Raw genomic sequence first — 22631 nt, 5'->3', positions numbered from 1 at the left:
GTAGCTGAACAATGGCAGTCAGTCCTAGTGAACCAGGTGACATGGGCCAAAAGGAGAGGGAGCTATCTAAGATACAGAGCTGAGGATGAAATTACTGTAAACAGAGACTGTAGTTCGTTTGCATGTCATGCCTATAAAATCTCTACGTATTGTAGAAGGAAAGAATAAATGAGAATAATTGTTGGGAACCTTTGTACTTGTCTCGTGTGATGTTGTGAAATGCTGTGTGGTTGCTAGTCATTGTTTAAAACTTTAGGGGAGGGTTGTCTTATGGGGGTGTTTTTCATGTCTGTTATCGCAGTATTTCAGTTTTTGCTTTCTCTGAATTTGAATTAGATTCTCCTTTCAGTTATATCATGGCTATCCAGTAAGTCAAACCGGGCACTCGGCAAGTTTTGATCCTGTCTGGTAGTGGCACTGCCTTTCTGCCTTTGGTAGTAGCACATGTTCCACACAACACTGAAGTAGGCTTATCCTTTTCTTCCTTAACATTTTTAATGACAATTTACCTAGATGCAGTAGTTTCCATTCCCTTTGATCTGAGATTTCATTTCTTTCCTGCCTTCTACACTTTGTGAATTTAATGCAGTTTCCATGTAGAATGCAAGACGTCTGTTTGGCACTACTCTTCAATTTTATGCTTTGCCTTAGACAATCAAAAAGAAATAAAAAAGCCTTGAAGTGGCTAGCAAGTCGTCTTTCAATAAGGCTTGTGAAAATTAACTATTCTGTTTTTCTGTTGCCTTTTTACGCAGTTAACTGTATTACAATTATATGCAAAGCTTGAATTATTGATCATAATTAACAATTCATAACAGATTCTGATTATCAGATGGTGTAGTCACAATATTCCAAGTTTAGAAAAACACTTCCACTAAAGGCGTGAAATTCTGAGGCCAAGCACAGTGTTACATAGAGGTGAACAGAAACAGTAACATATGGATTCAGATTCTTATAGTGGGTGTGCAGTATATCTTGAAAAAGTCATCACAGCGCTTGCGCACACAGACATAGTGGCGGAGTTTTGGAGGTAGGCGGCGATATATAACCATATTTTTGAGATTAGAATCTTCTGAAAGATAGGTTAGTTGAGACTGTTAGCACATGAAATTTCCTCTGATTCCTGGATTGGATTTCATCTTGCACTCTTATTTTCAGAGGCTGGTTTTGTTGATCACAAGTGAGATGTATCTGAGCAGCTTTCACCTAAGATGACAAGTGTTGTATCTCACTAAGATCACAAATTGTCACATCTACAACTTTTTTTACTGTAAAATTTGATCTTGCATTTTAAGCTATGAAGATGGCAAGAAATAAATCCAAAAAAGGGCTTATCTAAATGGAAGTACAGTGTCTTCTGCTTGATAGATGAACATGGAGACTGAAATTCTCAATCCAACAGAATGGAAGTCTCTTGGGCACGATAATGTAAATCCATCCTGATTCCCATTCTCTACCCCCATTCTTCTAAGTCCGTTGATCTGCCATTGTGCCTCAAACCTGATTTGGACTGATAAATGTCTAGGAGATGTTGGTGATCTAAGGTGATGTTTCTTTTCTCATGGCTCTTCATTGGCCTCTGATGAAACAGCCAATAAGGGGACAAAGCGGTGTCAGTTGTATTTTCAGTTACAGAAGTGTGGATCTTCTAGTTTTTTCAAGTAAGACTACCAGTGATTTTTAGGCAAAGAGAGACTTTAATCATGAGGTCATCCCTGTTCCAGGTGTATATTAAGAGGTCAAAGGAAAGACTCCAGAGGAGAGCAACTAGGATGATAAAGGGACTGGAGCATCTCCCCTACGAGGAAAGGCTGAGAGAGTTGGGCTTGTTTAGCCTGAAGAAGAGAAGACTGAGAGGGGACCTCATCAATACATACAAATATCTTGAGGGCGGAAGTCACGAGGATGGAACCAGTCTCTTTACAGTGGTGTCCAGCGACAGAACAAGGGGCAATGGGTACAAACTGAAACATAAGAGGCTTCAGTTGAACATGAGGAAAAACTTCTTTACTCTTGAGGGTGACAGAGCACTGGCACAGGCTGCCCAGGGAGGTTGTGGAGTCTCCTTCTCTGGAGATATTCAAAGCCCACCTGGATGAAGTCCTGTGTAGCATGCTCTAGGAGAACCTGCTTTAGCAAGGTGGTTGGACTAGATGGTCTCCCAAGGTCTCTTCCAACCCTTGCCATTCTGTGATCCGTACTCTGGGTAGAAGTCTTCAAAAACTGCTTGGTTGTGGGAGGCATTGTGTACTTAAATGCTTCCTGTAGCACTTCTGGAAAAAAAATGAAAGCATGTCAATTTGCTGTATGCGGAGAAAGAGTGGTTTACAGATGATACGGGACATGTTAGTGTTACTATGAGGGATGAATAGCATTGAATTTTTTCCGGAAGTACTCAAGTATTGTAATTCAACTTTCATGCTGTTCCCCAGAGATGTGTCCAGATTCAGAAGTGCCAGTTGAGGAGTTACTTTGCTGCTGCTGAGTTGCTGGAGAAATGTACTGGGTTTGCTTTCAGTTCCTTTTGGTTGTTTGCGAAATTCAAAATTTTCACTATTGTTGGCTTTAACTCTTGAGAATTTTGACTACACCTTAAAAGTATTTGACCAATAAAGCATCATCTCTGCCTCAGTCTCATGCATTGGTAGCTTTGTTGAGGCTCTTAACTTTTGATATTCTGTGGTTAGCCAAAATGGCAGAGTCTATCTATGTTAATGAAAAGGGAGAAGGAGGTATTTTTATGAGTTTAAGATTTAATGCCTATGAAATAAAAATCCACTTCCAAAGCCTAATGGTGATTTGCAAAGAATATAACTGTATAACTGAGTTAATATTGCGAAGACTGGCCCCTTTGAACAGTATTTCTTGTGTGGAAGAACAGTCCTTTACAGATGTGAGTAGTCAGGGGGATGTAGGGGCTGAATGGATTAATTCACCAGTGGTTAGAGTTGGAAAATGCTTCTGGTTTACTCTAAGCCATTTGCTTTTCCTGCAGCATTTTCTATTATAGTGCCCTTGCCAGAGAGTTGTCAGCCCTGGTTTTGATGATCTCCAGTGATCAAGTTTTGATTCATATGTCTTTTGTATGTCATTTGCATGTCTTGCTCTTTGTTGTGTTTTCTTTTAGGGCATTTCCTTGATGTCTGAATATTTTCCTTGTAATTTTAAGTTACTTTGTCCACAGATTATTTAATCTGAGGTCTGACTGAACAGGAAAAAGATGCTTGGTTCTTAGGCATTCTGAAGTATTAAATGTCACCAAAACCTAATAAAAGTAACAGAAAAAGATATGATTGTAGGATACAAACAGATTCCCCAACTCTAGCATGTATTTTAGTATTCAAGGTTATCTGACAGTGACTTTGGAAGAGTTCCTTAGGCCTTTCCTATTGGGAGACTGGTCAAAAGCCATTGATTTTCATTAGGTTTTTTATTTACATTGAAGGCTAAGGGCTCAGAAATCAGCAGTATGGATCTTCAGTTGCCTATCTGCAAGGGATCTTACATGGCAGTGCTTTTCTATTGTTCCTTTGTCATCATTTCTATGACCTCAGTTTCTGTCAAACTATGTATGTCCTCTTACTTTGCTTCCCCCCAATCCCTCCAGCTGTGATATGTTTGCCTTTTTGATAACTGTAGCTACTGATGAATAAACCAGAGGGCTTCTAGGGAATCGGGAGTGTTTTGGCATGAGAGATGTCTCCAAAATACCAAATGGAGTAGGGGCAGCCTGGCCTTGTGTCAGTGTGACAGTACTGCGGAGAAGAGATGAACAATTCCTATTAACCTTGTGGAGAGTTCTTCGTGTACATCACTGTGCAAGAAATGACCTTGTAAGTACACTGAAAGATCTCTCCTTTCACTGTTTTGTCCTCTGGACATTCAGTTCCTGTGTTGTAGGAGACTATGTGACTCAAAGGGTTTGCATGCCTGTGCAGCAGATGAGGTAAACTGTCTGGAATATCAGGACAGAGAAGAGCCCTTACTAGATGGCAAGGAACTAGTATCACCAAGGAATAAGGAATACAAGAAACGGAAACTTCGCTCTTGCATGGAATGTACCGCTTGATAGCCATGACCTCACTCTGTCAGCACTGGAGTCTAGACAATTATGTCTGCAAGTCTGCAAGGTACTTTTAACAGGATTGGCAATGTGATGGGCAGCTGTAGTATGACACAAACGCAATAATACAGTGATTATTTTGGGATAGTGAACAAAGATCCTGAAGGCACTACTTGAAAACTATTCCTTTGAAAACTCATCAGAGATTTGTGGTTGTTTTGGTTTGTATTTTGCTTGTATCACTCCTGATTTTGATCAGGCTAAAAAAAACCCAACCCAAACCAAAAACAACCAACCCTGAAATCTCACCCGTTCCTTCTGTCATTACTTTCACATATTCAAAGCCAGACTTTGGGAATATACCTTGCCATTTGATAGTGATATCCTCTTTCAGTTCAATTACGATTGGGATGGTAATAAGTCAGTGGAGGAAGGAGTACTGAGGAAGGGATGAGAGCTGTGCAAGCCTGCACTGCTGCTGAAACCTGGAGCTGGTTCCCCTTAGTGTTCCACTGAATTCAACAGAACAGAAAACCTCAGAGGAATTGCAGTTGCTTGAGAGCCTTGTATAATTGGAGATTTTTAGCTGAGTGAGATTTTTAGCCTATAAATTCTGTTTAGGGTGAAAGTATTGCAGAGAGGTTATGTAAAAAATGGTGTCAGGTCTTACAATTTAGCCTTGTATTCCCAGTAACGGAATATTTGGCAAGTTTTGAAATGAGTTTCTAAAGTGGCATGCTCCTCCCACATTATCTCACAAACTGCATCTGTAGTTCTATGAATATGGCTCCTTGGTCTTTAGGAATCAAACTGCATTATAATAGATACCAATGCCATAAGATAAAACATTGACTGCATTGTGACTAGAGCTGGAAATTAAATGAATACTAATCTGAAGTGAGGGCAAAATATTGAGACTGATGCTGCAAGTCATTCAGCGTTGGGACCTTTTATAAGGTGTAGGACAAAAGCTATTAGTATCTCACATGGATTTCTGTAGGAGTTCTTGATCTAAAATGTCTTTTAAATATTGGTCATTCTCAAACGTTCATCTCTGATTGCACTTCCAGAACCTGTAGAATAATCTTACTAAACTGTATTTGAGAGTTAGCGCTTGCCTAATGAAGAACCTGACATCAAATTCTTAATGCACAGGAATTTTAATCTTCCATGGAGTTCCATTCAGATGGACTGTAGTGTTCCAAACCTGAAAACATTTCTTCTGTCATGTACAAAGGCGTATAATTTCTGCTAATGTGCTGCAGGAGTGGGGAAGGGATGAGATAGCATACTTGAAGCAAACTCAGTAAGTCCTTCTGCTTGCTGTCTGTCAGTTTTTTAATCCACTGTGGCAGTCATCAAGAAAACATTTGAATGCTGCAAGAAAGAACTGATTTCTGACGTGTATCTTGCAATTCACACAGAGTTCAGAACATGAATAGACCTGATCTGGCCACCCCAGAGGAGATTAGTTCTGATAAAAGGAAAAGAGCTGATTTAAAATGACATAATTTCAGAGCTGAGAGAAATTGTTTTTCCATAGAGTATGATTAATCACCATGTACTTGTTTTTAACAGGCACCATGATCTAACATAATGAAATCATAAAGCCTTTAAAATGATGTTTACAGAAGAAATGGACACAGTTCTGATGTACTTTACCCAATGCAAATGCAGTATGCAAATGTACTGCACAAACAGATACTGAGTTGGCCTGGTGTATAATAATTTTCAAAAGGCTCAGTGTAAAATTTACATATATATTTTTAGATTCCAGTACTAAGACAGTGGTGTCAAGAGAGCATCTGTCCACATGCTGAATGCTTTTTATGCCCCGTGGAGATACCAGAAAGACACACAGTCCATGTATCTAACCGATTTCTCTGTAGTAATTTAGCAATGCAAATAAGTAATTAGCCATTTTGAAAAGGCAGTCTGACATGTCTCAAAGTGTAAAAGATAATGTAATTTAAAAGGAAAATTTGCACTTTTTTATGTTGTAGATATTTTAGTATAATGAGAGTATTTACCCATAGTGCAACTATCAGGTTCTAGGTAATTAATCTCTCCTGTTGTGTGTGTGGTTGAAAAAAACCCAAAACCATAGGAACTGAACAATTTCAGGCATATTTTTAATGATGGCTACTTTAATCTTATTTAAATTTAAGCACTTAATCTTACAGTGAACTATTAGAGCATGTCATAACTTACCAGAAGTACGTGAAAAGAATTGGGGAGTGAATGTTTTTCCATGTCACGCAAAATCATATATTAATTTGGAACTTTTGGTAAACTATGAGAGATTTTATTGAGTCGCTTTATGGTCTCTAGAAAGGCTTTCTTTCTATAAAGATTATATACAGACAGCAACTTTATTTAATGGCTTCCTGTTGGCAGCTCACTTTCTTGTTGATTGAATTTAAGGATGGGCAGAAGAACCCTCGTTTCAAGTCCCAGATGGCATTAAGTCTGTTATGTGTGCTAGTGCCAAGGCCAGCAGTTTGAATAACATGCTGAATAAGTGTCTCTGGTTGGCAAGCACAGACAGAATTTATCAGATATCGGATCTGTTGATGTCTGTGAAGCAGCATTCTGGCTGGAGCTATTTCAGCTTATGATTTAGAACATACCTGTCTTTTGTTACTGAGTATGTTGTAAAGAGAATAAATAATGTTAACAAGAAGTGGAACCTGTAGAGTAACAGGCTTGTCATCTCACATTAGGATACAGTGATGTCATGTGAAAATATTGTCCCAGTGAGACCGTGCTGTGTTGGCATGCCAAAATCCAGCAGTTATTTTAAAATGCTTAGAAACTGGCATCAAGACAGTTAAATGAGGCTTCCCACAAAATGTAAGGACTGCATCAATGCTGTAAGAAATCTTGAGGCAAGTTTTAAAGATGAAGTTACGTATTAATGTTGTCATAGTGCCTCAGAAGTAATTTAGCATAAAGATGCTGAATGTGCTGCGTAAGGACAACAGGAAAAGACGATGCCTACCTCAGGGTTTACAATATAAATATAAAACAAAAGGCAACAGCTGAATGGAAACGGAAGTCTGTACTGATGGGGATTGTAGAGCGAGTGATTTCAGCACCACTCATTTAGCCATTTCTAAGGTTTTGGAAAGGCATCGCAGCAGTGGAGGTTTTAAGGTGGGATTTGAAGAGCAACAATCTAGAGTTTTGTGGAATGTTTACAGAGGTGCAGACAGTGTAGTAGAAAACACAAAGGTTGTTTGAAAAATTAATGCTGGGAGATAAAGGCTGCAATCGGAGCTCTGATGCTACATGAAAGGTGATCAGTGCGTGGGGATAGCGGCCTTGAAAGTGAATATGGAAGCTTAGGTCTGGAAAGCTTGAAGAGGAGGCAGTGAAATTCAAAATGAGAGTTGACCTGGTCAACTTGATCTTGAGCAGGTGGGGTGGACCAGATGACGTCCAGAGAGTTACCGTCCAGCCTCAACCATTCTGTGATTCTGTGGTCTTAGTCTTATTTGTACCAAAGAATGGAAAAAAGCTGCTTTTCTGAGTTTCATGGCTGACAAGATGGTTTTGGTCTATGATGTTTCACCTTATTTGTTTGAAGTGATTAATCCCTATTTTATTTGCGTGGTTTCATCACCTACAGGTACTTGTAAATGTGCTGCTGTGTATTTCTGTTGCATTTATGTCACGAGTCTGGCACAGGCTAGGAAAAAGTTGTCTCAGATTTGTAGAACTATTTCCATCTGAAGCACTGATATATATAGGTAGTTTTTACTGCATTATTAAATGAATTAAACATGCTGTTGAGCTAATGTCTAATTAGTCTGGCACAGCAATTTGCTTTAAGAGTGACCATAAGCCCTGCATACATTTCTAAGCATTCTAATTAAAAAGTGTAGAAGGAATCAAAGGGGTGATTTGGGGTGGGTTTTTTTGGTTTTTTATACTGCTGTGGAAACCTGTTTTGATAGGGTGATACTACGCAGTGAATAGTAAAAAAATGAAGGAGGAACTTAGAATGAACCGACTCTGAATTACATTCCTCAAACAGATCAGCAACATTCAAAGAGAACATAAAGTTAGTACATCATGAACTAGCTGATTTTACATCAGGCTACCATAGCCAAAGACCAGGATCTTAGCCTTACAGTAACCTCAGAGGTATGAAAGTATTACAATTTTTTCAATAAAAGAACTAGGACAAATAGATTACGATAATGAACTCCACAGAAGTAGCCAGTTAATTCTACAAGAACTATGGGCAGAAGAAAAGAAGACAACAGTTCTCTCTATTTTCTTCCCATAAAATTGGACAAGTGTGTAGAAATGCTGTATCTTTCCTTCTGGACAGTTTGGAAATATCAGCTAATGATTATTGAATTCAAGTGTTTGTTTTAAAATCTATTAACAAATGGCATCTAGTTTTTAATGTTCATTTTACACTTTGATTTCTGGACTGAATTGAAGATACAAATCTAATACCATCGCTGCTTTAAGGTATTGAGTAGGAAAAGGAGACTGAAAAGGAAAAATCTTAAAGACAGAGAACAACATCCTCAGAGCTGACCACCGAGAGAGAGTAAACTCTGGAATTTTTAAACCTGTGTGCTTATCAGGAATATAAAGGAGAAATTATTAGATCTTTTCAGCTGGGCCCCGACTCTGTTCTTCAAAGCATCATGTCAACATGCTGAAGAGTCGAACAAGTCAGACTCAGGCACTGCCAGATCCTTTGGCTGATAACACTGACGCCAGTAGAAAAGGGTCAAATACATGTTGTTTGACCTTTATCCCAGTGGGGATTAAATAGATTCTAATTAATAGACTTGGGAATAGGTGGGTACCTTGACAGAGTTTGTAACTAATTTAAATTGTTCATCCTATTAGCTTAGCCATAAACTGTGCATAATTACAAGAGGATTTTGTGGACAGCCACCCTTATGTTGCCACCTTCTTAATTACAATTTATTAAATACAGTGCTACAGAGCTTTCTTGTTTTGATTAACATAGGGATTTCTGTTGTCTAACACTGCCTGAGCAAATGTGTCAGCACTCCACTTAGAGCAATAAAATAGTGTTTGAAAGCACAAATGCAGCTCTGCTGAAATCGGTTATGCCACAGGTTAGAAAGAGCCTGTATAAAGGTGGGGTGGCAGTTGGTATGACCTGCCTAATATATTTTATTCCTTATCTAAATGAAACAACCATTTAAAATGGGTGCAAATGCAGTTCAAGCTTGACTTCTCAGTCAGTCAGTGTTCCTTCTCTTGGTCAGCACAGGTATCAGTGTGCACCAATTGTATGGATAGGTAGTGTTTGTCTTTCAGGTATGTCCTCCATCCCAGTAAGCCCTGGACTGAAACGGCTAGCTAAGTTTCTGAGTGATGACTTGTATCAGAAAGTGAAAACTTCAGGCACTGAACAAAATCTTATTTCAGTGTTTCTTAGAAGCTTCACTATGCAGCAAATGTCTCCTGTATAGTGAGGCCTACATTAAGAAATCAGGAGTTACCACTCAAAAAAAGCATGATATTTTAAGTAATTATAATTGTTTTTCCATTCTGTTTGCCCTTTGAATCACTGGGTACAGCCAACTTAGATTTTCTTCATATCAGAGGAGTGGACAAACTTGCACCACTTTAACTGAACACAGAAATTGTTAGATAATCTTTTATCTCTGGGTGCTGGACCTTAAGAGAAACCTCAAATACACTTGACTTAAAATAAATTAATGGGAGTGGAAGATGTTGTAAAGACACCGTGCAGTTCACCTTTCCGTGCCCTTAAAAAGAATGGATCAACAATAATAGTGGACAAGCAGATATTTTCTACATGAAGATTAAATTAGTGTTTGTCTTAGATCTGTCATTTTAATCTCCTTCCTAGCAGTAAACAGAGACACCTCGTCTGTTGGATCAGTACATTCACTGGGCGAGACTTGGCTGTGATAGTCTGGAGAGGGAATGGGAAATCCTGACACCTACTTTCAGCAGCTTGGTTTTATGCTGACTACAAACTCAAATTCCCTGTGCCCTACCTCCAAAAAAAAGACCAAACCCTTACCAGTGAGAACAAAACTCAGTTACTGCCTTAAAGAGGTCATGTTTCCAAGTAGAATATTAAAGACATCCAGCTGGTACAAATACTTCTTTCCCAAAGTGGTAATAGAACAGGGCTGGCTCTGACCACAGTGAGCTGTCAGAAATGATGTAAGAACATTTCCAAGACTCTTGGGAAACACGGGAGTCCTGTCTCACTGAACTGAGTTGTTTGATTTTGGGTTTTGAGATATGCTGATTGTGCAATGTTGTAGAGTGTTCTCTCTGTTGCTTGTTATTTGATTTTAATCCAGGCCCCTTAGAGACTATTGTCTGTGTTGTGTTTATATTTGAATGTGTGCTTTATGGAAGCAAAAGGTTTGCCTCTTTAAAAGCAAAACGTTTCTCTGTCAAAGGGGTTTTTCAGGGTTTCATTTCCCTCGATGATGATACGCAACTGTTGCAGACTGCTCTGTGACACCTTTTATGCTGTAAGGACGTGTGTGCATGCATGCACACGTGTGTGTATGTGGGTGGGTAAGCGTGTGTGTGTAGTGATCTGGCACCTTGCATCTCCCTTACAGCCCAGAGTTCATCAGTGGGTCAGCCAGCTCCTAATGACATCGTTACACTTGTTTACTGCGCATAGAGAGGAAGTGCTATGCTGATGGGTTTGACCACTGTCATTATCTTATTTTAGTCCAGCATTTTTGCAAAATCAGACATTTAGAAAAGCATCTTACTTCTATAAAGTGATTTTAGTTTCTCTTCCTGACTGAGTCAAAAAGGAAAATAAAAGATAGAAAATTCTTAATGACTGAAATGATATTACAAGGACAGTATTTCATGTTGTCGATGAAATTGTTAATGCAACTAAATAATGAAAATTAAAAAAAAGATCCATCTCAAAGGGAGTCAGTATAATTAGGATGAACTATTTTGCAATACATGAAGTGGCTTCTTTAGCCACTAAAATCAGTAAAAACAGTTACAATACTTGTGGTTTGCCTTTGAGTCACAGATTTAGGCCAAGTCACGGTATTTGTATCAGGCTGTAGGCTTCTAAGTGCAATTTCAATGATAACAATACATTATAGACTTCCCACTGATGCACGTGGAGATTGCTGTCAGTCAGCGGTCCTACAAACCATGTCAGTTGAATTATTTTAGTCTTTTTGTGTACCTGTAAATATTTTTCAGTGGAAGTAAAGATTGTTTTACAGTGAACATGAGTCAACCAAAAATAGGCCAGTTTTTAGGCTAAATTTCACACACTTCATAGAAGTAGTTTACAGATCCGTAGCGCTGTGCAGCATACTGGTAGGTAGAAAACCCTTTTGGCATAGAGCTGTGCTTCTTACTGACTTTGAACACATTAAGAAATCATTGTGCCACAATATTATATTACTGACCCCTCAGCTAAACCTTCCTTCCTGACCAGGTTACTTTATATAGTTTATTTTACTGGAAAGTAAAGCTTATCTCATGTTCAATGGTAGCTTAATTGATTTTATGTTCATGCTGAAGTGAATTAACTTCCTTTTGCATTGCAGTAGCCTAAAAAGCATGCATGTGACAGGCAATCCCATCCAAGGGATGGGAACTTCCAGGGAGCTGTAACTTCTTTATATGCTAGGGCTTGATTTGCGATTGCCTGACCAGCCCCTCTAGTTTAAGTATCATTGTAGCAGAATCTGATTAGATTGCTTTGATCATTTCTGGAGAAAAGTAATGGTCATAAGCTTTGTTTCTACATTGAGATATCATTGTATTTAACTAGACCTGTGCTGGTTTTCACATTTTTTAGCAGGGTAGCTACTTCATCTCAACGGTGCACTGAAAAAATTGGTATAGTCAGCGAAAGACCCTTTTTAGCCACGCGGTACCCCTTTGGGTGATGCATGCTCTGGGAGCTTACAGTCCTCTGATTCCCATCCATCCTCCTCCTTTGACTTAATAGGCTGAGAGAGTTAAATACATCCGGAAAACTGTCATTTGTACAACAGATGCATAGATTTTAGAAATTCTGCCCTGTTGCATAGCAACAGCCACCATTAAAAAATAACATTTTGAAATGTACATAGAAAGATAGGAAACCAGTTAAGCATTTAAATATTGAAGCTTTCTTCTAAGCAGTATCCTTTATTTGACTAAAATACTTATAAGAGAAGCTCCTTTTGACAGCTCTTAGATGATTTTAAAAAGATAGCATTCTCTTTCTGGAGGCAAAGAAAGGAGGCTTATAGGGGAGCTTGTCTGGAGCTGTCGCTAGCATTCAGTCTATACGAATTTCATGCAGGCTATTTTAACTCCCAATACTTCTCCAGTAGCCTCATGGGAGAAATTATTATTTCAGTCAAGAGCTGCATCATATTATGCACGTGGATGATCTGCCGCCTATTTTAGGTCTTTCTGGAGGGCAGTTTATAATGACAGCATTAGAAACATTATTCATCCTTAGGTTTCCATGTCTGTTTTTGTTGCAAGCCGCCTTCTACTTTAACAAATTTAAACACTTCTCGTCTTCCTTTTCTGTGATGTTCCTACAAGAGCTGGGGTTGTCTGTCTGCCCATGTCTTCCTCTGGCTTGTAAACATTCCTTGTGGATTTCCTCATGCATCAGAGCTTCTAATATATTTACCATTTTGTCCACCTTACTTTTGGGTTCTGCTAATGTGGCATTACAGCAAAATGCAAGGTCCCCTTGACTGGTAACAAGGACTATAATGACACACCACAGATCTACATGACAATGTGGAGTAAATTTAGCTCCAGTTCACACAGCAGTAATCATAGATTACTGCCCAAATGCAGAACCAGTTCCAGCACTAGAAGGCTAATTAAGTTACCTTTTGAGTATAGCACCCCATTCATAAAACTGTATTTATTATTTTTCATAGAGCTTGTAGTGGAATTGTATATATTCCCCAAAATAAGTAAAGTGTTGATGAAATGCTCATAATGATTTGGCTTAAAGCAAAACTGGAAATGTTCTGAATTAAAGCTGTCAATTTTTTACTCTAAACTGGTAATCCAGCATAATTGATACTTTTGTAAGCTATACAGGGGACTAGCCCTAGCAGTCTCCAAGTGCTGTCTCAAAGGTGATGATGCAGCGACGAGCCTTCTCCGGTAGAAGTTAAAACCGCTCAGCATTTCAAGATTAGGCACTCTGCTACAGAAATCATCTCATAAATACAAAGGCAACCTCTAAAAAATAATCCAGTTCTATTGGCACCCAGTTTGTAGCTCTTTAATTATTCATTTCTATTAATTTATATTAGGTCTGATTTTTCCAGTTTGCTAGTTAAGAAATAGCAGGCTTTTCAGTTAACTGTTGGTTGAACCAGGCAATTTTAGGAGTTACTTTCACCCAGTCAGGTGACGGAAATAATACCGATCCACATTTTCAATTCCACATGTCCCTTACTTCTAACATTACCCTGCAATCTAAACGTTTGTTTTTAGCTTTACAAAAACAAACACTCTTACTGTTCAGTGTCAACATAACTTTCTGTCATAGTAAATGTTTAACTACATTACATGAACATTTAACCTGTCACGTGTTAAGAACTCTTTACCCTGAGAGGTATATGCAATAAGTAAAAATAATAATGCAGCATTTTGGAAGGAAAATGTGCAAACAGCAAACTTCAACTATATTGATATGGCCTGTTGGAACATGGCATTTTTGTCAAGCAGAACCAGTAATTTCTTTTTTTTTTTTCTCCCTTTGAAATGTTATTTACTGACTTTCTATCCCTTCATCCTGTCTGCGGTGCTTGCAGCACAAAAGAGCTTTCTGCACCTGCATATTTACCTTCCCCACAATTTCCTGAGATCTCTGTGGACATTTTTATATGAATCTGGATTATAGGGATGGCATGCCAAGCAAATGGAGGCGGCAGCCCACTAGTTATTTTTACAGGATGGAGTATTATGTTTCTGTTGGTAGATATCTTCAAAGGCTTACCTCAAATACATAACTTAAAAAAAAAAATCACCCCTCTCCCCACTCCCCAGATATGCTACTTCTTTGTGCTTTGCAGCCAGAGAATTTTATTGCTGGAAGTTTGTGTGCTTTGGTTCCCTGGAGCAGAGGCCGGTTCTAACACATGGTGTGGCAGACATTCACCATTAAAAATCTGTCCTTTTTTCCCCCACAAATGCTTCCATGAACCTTTGCAGGGTGACAGCTTGTGGCCACTTGGTGCTTTTGTTGGAACGTGCACTCCATTTGACCCTGTCCCAGCGTTAATAGGATTGTAAAGGCTGACTCCTGCATGACCTCTTCTTGCAAACAACCCTAACCCTTCCCCTTCCTCAACTGTTCTGTACAACAGAGCTGAAAAGTGTTGCTCCCAAGGCAGTCTGGAGTCGCAGTTCATGTTGCAGACGAAAGCAATTGGAAAAACCACTGGAAAAAAAGTCAGCATGGGGCCACCTGTCCTTAAATAGTCCTGACTATCAGAACAGTAGGCATTTGTTCGGCTCTTTAGAGGGAGCTGGTCTTAAATGCTTGTATGCAGACAGAAAATTACAAATTTTCTTTTCATGGAAGGCCTCTGTTGAATAGGAGATAGGTATTTACATGCTTCTCTATGACTTTTCAGGTGCTGTTTTGTTTTCTTCAGAGGAAAAAAAAGGGTGATGGGTACAACTGGAATTGACAGCGGTTTAGGTGAATAATGTTAATCCCATTGAATGCTAAGTCAGCATATAAAGTAATAAAAGTTCTGACTCTAGGCTAAGGGGAATTGGAATTCACTTTTTTAGTCTCCTTCTGAAGTCTCTTTAGACCTAACTTCTAATCTCATTACTCCTGGCCTTAACTCAAACCAGTTTATAATAAAAGTCTGTGTTTTGTGTTTATAGTAGTGGCAGGATTAAATTTAAATTAAATTCTTACAGTCTTAGTGTCTTTACAATTTATGAATACTGATCTAGAAAAGCTTGTGTGTAAAATAGGTAAATGGGCTTACTTGCTTGATTCGCCCATGCTTCCCCGTAATCTTTCTTGTAACTGTCCCTTGCAGCTTTGATATTCACTTTCCACTGTGGGAATTTAGAAAATTCTGCCACTGGCCTGCTTTGTTTGCTTACTTTTATGCAAGTGTCACTAAGGGGCTGGGTTAAGTATTTTGACCTACTTCAGGCATCAAAAGGTTCTTTTTTCCTTTCTAAAGCAAAGATTGGCTTTTCACACTGAACGGCCACACCTTTCACTCTTCCAGTAATCTGTCTTTAGCATGCCTCTCCCATGAAGAACTCCTGAAAGAACTTGTCTGACTTCGCCCTGGGGGCAAGAGAGGGGAAGGGGTGGAGGAGAAAACCCTTATGCCATTGACAAGCAAAATACGTGAACGCTTTTGAGGCTGTGGGATTTGGCCTCCTGTTCTCATGATATGCAAAACTTTGCCAGGATTATGGGATACACTGGAAAGCATTTCTCTGGAGGACCAACTGTGAGTTAGTACTACCAGGCTTTGTAAATACATGGGGATAAGACTGACATACTTCAGTGGATTATCTACACTTTGTACTTCCTAAAAGTATGCAGGAACTTTCAGTATCGGGTGCAGAAAGGCTTTCTCTGTTTGAACAAAGGTAGCAGTCTGTGCAATTACAGATACCAACTCAAACTGAGCAATTTTTGTTTCACTGGACTAGGAAGGAGGTTGAAAGAGGGTATGAAATGTGTTGACCTACCAACTGCTTCCTATCTCTGCTGACCTATGGCGAGGAGTTGTGGTTGATTTGTGTAGGCAGCAATAATGAGATCAGGCAGGAAGGGCACTTCCATGTCTCTCTGCAACACTTTAATCTTTCAGTGTCTTCATATTGATAAAGAGAATTGCTTCATGCATTGCTTCATTGCTGCATGTAAAATGCAGAAAATTTGGGAATTTGTGTCTGCTAATCACTATGCACGTTGTTGTGATGGAAAAGACTGAGAGTGAACAATTCTGTACTAAAATACAACCCAGATGTTCAAGGGGAGTGTCAAGAAATGGCACATGTGCAGTCTCAGAAATGCTTTAGTTGGGGGACACCTTTCTAATACCGGTTTAGTTCACTGGAGGGATAAAGTCCAGCACAGCGGGTTTGCCGAAGAAACAGTGCCAAATTAATTTACAACGTAAAAGGGCACCATTCCTTTGCTGCTGTTCTTGAATTGTGCTAGCAATAAAATCAGAGCAAACAAGTTCAATAGCCTTGTAAATGATGTAAAATTAGTTCTAACCTCACCTCCTGCACCAATAATATACTTAAGACTCTGGAAGCATAGATCATGTGTGTATATTGCGGTTGATAGCAGCTTCAATCTAGACCAGTTTATATAAATCAATGGCTTTATCTGATTTTGTGGGGGTCAAAAGCATAATTCTTACTCGCTTGCATTACAATGAAAATCGGGATTTAAACCTGCAAGTCTTATTTGGGGCTTTTGGCAAGTAGCCAGTGCAGGCCTCTATTAGAAAGTCTTGCCTTAGTACAGCAGCAGCTAAACCCTTCCTTTTGACTCCCCTCCGACCTCAGGGCATGTCTCATTAGCAGATTAAGTCCAGAGTTAAACGAGTCCTCTGGGAGTGGAGGATGCAGTGTCTACTGAGCCTGCCACTCCAGCCAAAATGATTTTCCTAAGGCCAGATAAGGAGTTCTCTGACTTGCCAGAGGGGAGAAGATCTAGAGATAAGGTTTGTTTTGTAAAAATCTGCCCATGAATAAATCCTGGGAAAATCTGCACTAAGCTGTGACGTCACAGCCCTTACCTACTTTAAAGTTAATGAAGAGGAGGGCGTGTTAAGTTCCTCTGTCACCATAAATCTATTCCTTCCTATGTCCGATGGTAGGAAGACTCCTACCCTGCTGCCCGGGCTCTCATCACCTCTGGCTGGCAGCCTGGAGCATAAGCGATTGCTTTAACATTCCACCTGCCTCCCTGACTGCCAACCTCTGGGGTCACCCAGAGGTAACCGCAGGCCAGGAAGGCTCCCGGAGCGGCCTGCCGCAGCGGGGATTAACCGCCTCACTGGGCTGTTGCCCTCGACAATTTTCTGGTCAGTAACTTTTTGAAAGGAGAGCGTGTCTAGTGCGGTAGGGACGGGCAGGCAGGAGAGGATGACGAGAGATGAAGGGGGAGAAGAAATAGTGGCTGGATTCTTTCCAGGATGGAAAACTGTCTGTCCAAGAACCTCTCCAAAACACAAATTAAATATTCCTCTATCCACCAGTAAATTACCGTGAATGGGTGGCTGTGCAACATCCTGACAGGCTGTGTAATAAGGAACACCGTGCCTCTTTTCTCCTTTATTCCTCTGCATTTTCCTCTGTCCCAGACAGGAACTTCCGTGTCTGTAAGAGTCATTCTCTCCAGGACTTAGTCTCCAGTTGGGACACACTTACTGCCAATTTAGAATTAAACTTAAAAAGGAAAGGGGATACAGACCAGACTCCGAGACGCATGTCTGCATACTGAAAATTGTGATTCCTAGTAAGATGGACCGTTTCCTACACTGCAGATCTAGACTCCTGACAAATGCAGAGCCCTCAAATCCTAATTGGGGCAGGATAAAGCGAAATGATGCCTTTCTTGATGTTGACTGAGCAAAGAATAAAGTGAGAGTTCCTTACATGCTTGCTTGCATATAAAGGGAAGTGAAGTGCCAACTGCGCAGCTTTAGGCTAACTGGAGCTCTTGGGACATGAGTGAGCCCAGGCCCACAATCATTCAGCAGTTCAACAGTGAGCAAAAGTTTTTGTTCAGGAACATTGAGAACGTGCATGATTGACTCTTAAGCTGTCTAGTTGAATGGTTTAGTGAGAATGTTACAAATAATGCAACCTTATGAACGCCAAACAGCAAATTGTCAAATTGCAGCTTCTGCAGGAGGTGAATTCAGGAAAGCAGAAGGCTAGTGAGTAGGTTTATAGAAATCTCAGGAGGAAATAGTAGAGTAAGGACCTAGAAAAATATTGGTGAAACTGCTGCAAGCAAGGAAAGAAGTATTGCCTACACAGAAACACTAAGCCAAAGCCCTCTGTAAATACAGAGTTCAGGAGCAACAGAAGCCTCAACTATGAGGCTAATGCAGCAGCTAAAGTCCTGTCTCTCTGTAAGATCTGATATCCTAGGAGGCCAGAGGGAAGCCCGTGCCAATGTAGTTTGGCCAGATATAAGAGAGAAATTGAAAGTCTCATAAGATCTTGTAGGAGCAGTCAAGCTTGAATTTGGACCAAAAGCATGTTGTACTGAGTTTTGAGTTTTATCCATCTGTAAAAAGTAGCAGAAATGACGGCAGGAAACCTCACTCCCACTGTGTCGTTAGGGAACTTTCACCTCTCACGAAAGAATGGTCTTTTATTTACTGCTTTTCTCTTACGCAGGCTGAAGCCTTCACCTGAGTGTGAACAGTATCAAGGACATGAAAACTTCTCATGGAAAAAATTCAGTACTGAAGTTAATGCTGTCAGCAGGATAACCAGCACATTCTGTCTTCCCCAGATGGCCCAGATTTTAATGGGGTCACCTTGCAAGACTTGCCTTGTAGGATATTAAGGGTCCCAAAGTAACTGTTGGGGCATAAAAAATGTTATGTCCAAGAGTTGCATCACAGGCAGATGTTCCTTTGACAGGTTGTCCTTTGCTTAACTATTCGTCCATGTATATTTTCTGACATTCAATGCATCAGTGGCAACTCTTGGGAGTAGGAGGCTGTATGGATGTTTGAAACAGATTAAAGTGAAGAGTGAGTGATCTACTTTTTATTTTGCAATAGCAGTGTGAAACCCTAGAGCGCGAGGTATGCGAGGTCAGTTTCTTGCCTTATTCCCCTTGTCTGACACCTTATTTCTCTTTCTCTCTTTTTCCTCGCCTACCTTCCATCACTCTTCAACTTGTCAGTTAATTTTTTAGTGTCTGCATTTGACTGATTCAATCCTGCTCAGAGATTGAGGTTCACACTGATGCAAACTCTGTGGGCATCAAACTTGATGCTTACGGTTGACATTTTGTAGTGTTTTTCCTCCCGTTTCCACAGAGATGTAGGTTGTGAAAGAGAGAGCGAGTTAAATGTGTATAGTTGGACAGTATTTTGTAAATATTTCCTGAAAGCTTGTGAAATTTCTCACATGTTCTTGATTTCCCTTCAAGTCTGCAGAGTAGGCATAAGAAATAATCACCCAGTCTAGCTCTGAGTTCCGAAGTGAGTAAATAGCCATCAGTTTTACAAGCTTTGTGTAGATGCCAAAGCCTGATGGCCAAGGGTGATATGCTGAGACTTTCGAAGACGGGCCAATACACAAGCCACATTTTTAGCTGTATGCTTTCTTACAGTTTTTAAGTCTTGTCGGAGCTTTTTCCTTGAAAATTAGTTCCCTTGAGATGAGATTTCCCATGAAATGGCTCTGGCATATTTATACATGCTCTGAAGTTTCTGGTTAACCAACTTGTTAGTCCTTTGGTGATTTTGAAAATATAAGTCTATCAGTCTGTGTGTGTTTATATGTTCATAGATGTGCCAATGCTTTATTAAGGGGATTAATTGTAAATTTAACTAATTTAGGAAATGGTTGAGGACCTAGGTACTTCTGCATTGCTTAGTTGCACTGGAAGAGCTCTTTGACCCTGCCAGAGATTAGTTTTAGTACCTGTTACAAGATGAGATTAACTAGTCCTTAAAAATAAGCATGTTAAAGGTCTCCGCAAGAGATTTGTTGTGGGGAGGGAATACCACAGGTCCTAAATCTTTGTTTATCTTGCTGTTACTAAGTTAATTGAGTGATATAATTTAGACTTTTTTCCTGTTCTTTCAACTTTTGGAAAACTCAAATATTATTAAATCTTTCAAGTTTAAGTGTGCTTATTTTTAACCATTAAAAAATCAATATGCCAGTCAGATCCATACTCAATACACAGTGGTATGGGAAGCAACTGTAATCCTGGGTCCCAGGTGGTAAGGCCACTGCTTGGAAATGGCACCGTTCTGAGAGCAACAAAGCTGTTTCCATTTGCAAAGCCCATTTTCCCAGTCCCCTGATCAGAGTAAACGTGCATTTGATGCTGTGAATGTCCTCCTCATTTATTTTTTAGTCCTAAATAGTAATTTTGCATTATCAGTGCTGACACCTGCAATTGTGAACAGTAGCAACCTTTTCTTCTTTCTCTTTTGGATCTTGCTGTTTGACTCACAGAGCAGTCAACTGATTTCAGTGACATACTCCATTCAGTAATTTATTTTTTGCAGAATGACAAGTGACTTACCATATGTAACGCGATGAATGCTGAGGAGACTTAGATTTATTCGTGTATAGATGTCTAGGTAACAGAGACATGAAATTACATTCCTTCCAGTAGTCTTAAAAGAAATAGAAAATAAGATTATATACTAGGAAAAAAATATTTTGGTTAAATCTGTTTAGCTGTAGATTAATGTTTGAAAGACAGTGGTGGAAGCACCATCTCATCCTTTGAGACTAATATTGTTGTCTCACTAGGAAAAATCACACTTGATAAAGCCCCTCAGTGAGAGTTAATGAACCTGGTAACTTTTAAAGTTATTTCTATTTCTGACCTCCATGATGGTGTAGAAGTGCAGACTGGGTTGTGCTGGTTATGTCTTCATATATATCAAATCCATGCTATATGATATTCAGAATTGTTCTTTGCACAAGAAGTATTGCATCTTTTTTACTGTTAAATGGGAGTGGCAAGTGAAATCTTGCATATATCATTTGCAAAATAAATTCATGCTTGAAATTTCTCACTTTAAATGTCTGTATTAGGATGAACCTCTTCTTTGAAATGCACTTAGGACACCAGCCTGCGAACAGCATTGCAAATAGTTACATAGGATATGCTGAAAAAATACATTTTACTGCAGAGCAGATACTATCTCCAAATGTAGAACAAGAAGTAGATAACATACCAGATATATGGGAAGGTCTGTGATTTTAGAATAAATTTATCTTTCTCTGTGCGTGTATAGCAAAAGCAGGGATATATTTGGAATTTCACGATACAGAAAATTTGCCAAGTGTTTAATATATTTGTCGTGTTAGTCTAAAGATCTGATTTCTTTGTCTTAGCTGTAGTGTTGCTTTTAAAGAACCTGTAAATGGAGCATGAGCAGTGGGATACAACTACCACCATGATACTCAAGTCCCATCCCTGTGTAAGAGAAAAGCATTGTTAGTCTTAAATGAAACAATGCAACAGGGCTGGCAGTGAAATGACATCAAAGATGTTCATCAAATTGTTGAAATTAGAAGCATGTTTTAATTATTTCAGATTTGAAGCAGAAGCGGTTTGACTCTAACAAAAGTTTCTTGCTGCAGATCATCCTGTGGGGTCGAACTGAGAAATGCCTGAAGGAGACCACAGAGGAAATCAGGATGATGGGGACAGAATGCCATTATTTCATTTGTGATGTAGGAAATCGAGAGGAGGTCTATCAGCAAGCCAAAGCTGTGCGGGAAAAGGTTAGTGTCTGTGGAAACACTGTTTGTAGGCAGAGTTTAGTAACAACTTGTACTTGATGAGGAAAAAATAAATATATTGGCAAATTGGGAAAAAAGAAGGGTGACCATCCAGATAACGTTGTACAAAGTCTAGCTACCTGTTTTAAGTGATCTAGAAGGATTACAAGGCCTATAGGCAAGAACATCAAAAGCTATGAATAATAATGTATTTAAGCACTAATAGATATTCAAATATAATGGTGACTGCTGATCTGTTACTTGTAACAAGTAATTTGCTTTTTTTGCAGGTGGGTGATATCACTATCCTGGTGAACAATGCTGCTGTGGTCCATGGTAAGAGCCTGATGGACAGTGATGATGATGCACTGCTCAAATCACAACATATTAACACCCTGGGACAGTTCTGGGTAAGATAAGCTCTTGTATCATGTGTATTCAGAATTGGGAATGAATGTGACAGATTATAGCCAGTGCACACTTGGCTGCTAGGTCTTTCTAAATGATGCTTGGTAAAATCAGTCTGATATGAAAAGGAGACAGAAAAAACAATGTGAGGGGGAACGGCCAGAGGAATCAAGTCTAAAAAAATTTTAATTTTTCTAGTAGTAACACAGTATTTGATGTTCTTGTATCTCCATTCTGTGATTTCCAGTAAAACATTTGATTTCTTTCAAGAAATCTTCTGTGAGCTCAGGCTGGTTTTCTGCACAGTGATGTGTATGCAACACAAGAGGAGCATGAGACTACGTTGCTGAAGGAAGGAAGCTAGTGTGAAATGCATTCCATTTTTAATTAGATAATAGTAATAAAAAGAGCTGCTTGTGATTTCATCATTTTGTTGAAGACTTTGTCCTCTAGAAGAAGTTCTTAAACATACAAAGCATTCTGTTCACAGCCTTTATCTGTGGATACTGCTTACTTACATGCTAGGAAGGATTTTGTTCTGTTTCTGCACAAACTTTGCCTGTTCAGAATCTTTTAGAAAATGACAAAGCACCAAGGTACTCTCCCACTCCTTCCCTAGTGTAATGAACAGCACAGTTTGGCTCGTTGTCTCTGT

The 22631-nt window shown here is 39.4% G+C and overlaps 1 protein-coding gene across 1 annotated transcript in view; it reads left to right on the top strand.

Annotated features, from left to right (window-relative positions):
- Positions 1-22631, top strand: part of DHRS3 (dehydrogenase/reductase 3) — a 30199-nt gene that overhangs the window by 2342 nt on the left and 5226 nt on the right. The window contains exons 2-3 of the mRNA XM_035901815.1: positions 21428-21571; positions 21859-21978. Coding sequence (XP_035757708.1) covers positions 21428-21571; positions 21859-21978 — 264 coding nt within the window. The remainder of the gene's footprint in view (positions 1-21427; positions 21572-21858; positions 21979-22631) is intronic.

The sequence above is a fragment of the Egretta garzetta genome, unplaced genomic scaffold, assembly GCF_000687185.1.
Source record: "Egretta garzetta isolate BGI_Z169 unplaced genomic scaffold, ASM68718v1 scaffold69, whole genome shotgun sequence".
NCBI classification, from domain to species: Eukaryota; Metazoa; Chordata; class Aves; order Pelecaniformes; family Ardeidae; genus Egretta; species Egretta garzetta.
The sequence above is the reverse complement of the archived record's forward strand: the minus strand, read 5'-3'. Positions and strand labels throughout refer to the sequence as shown.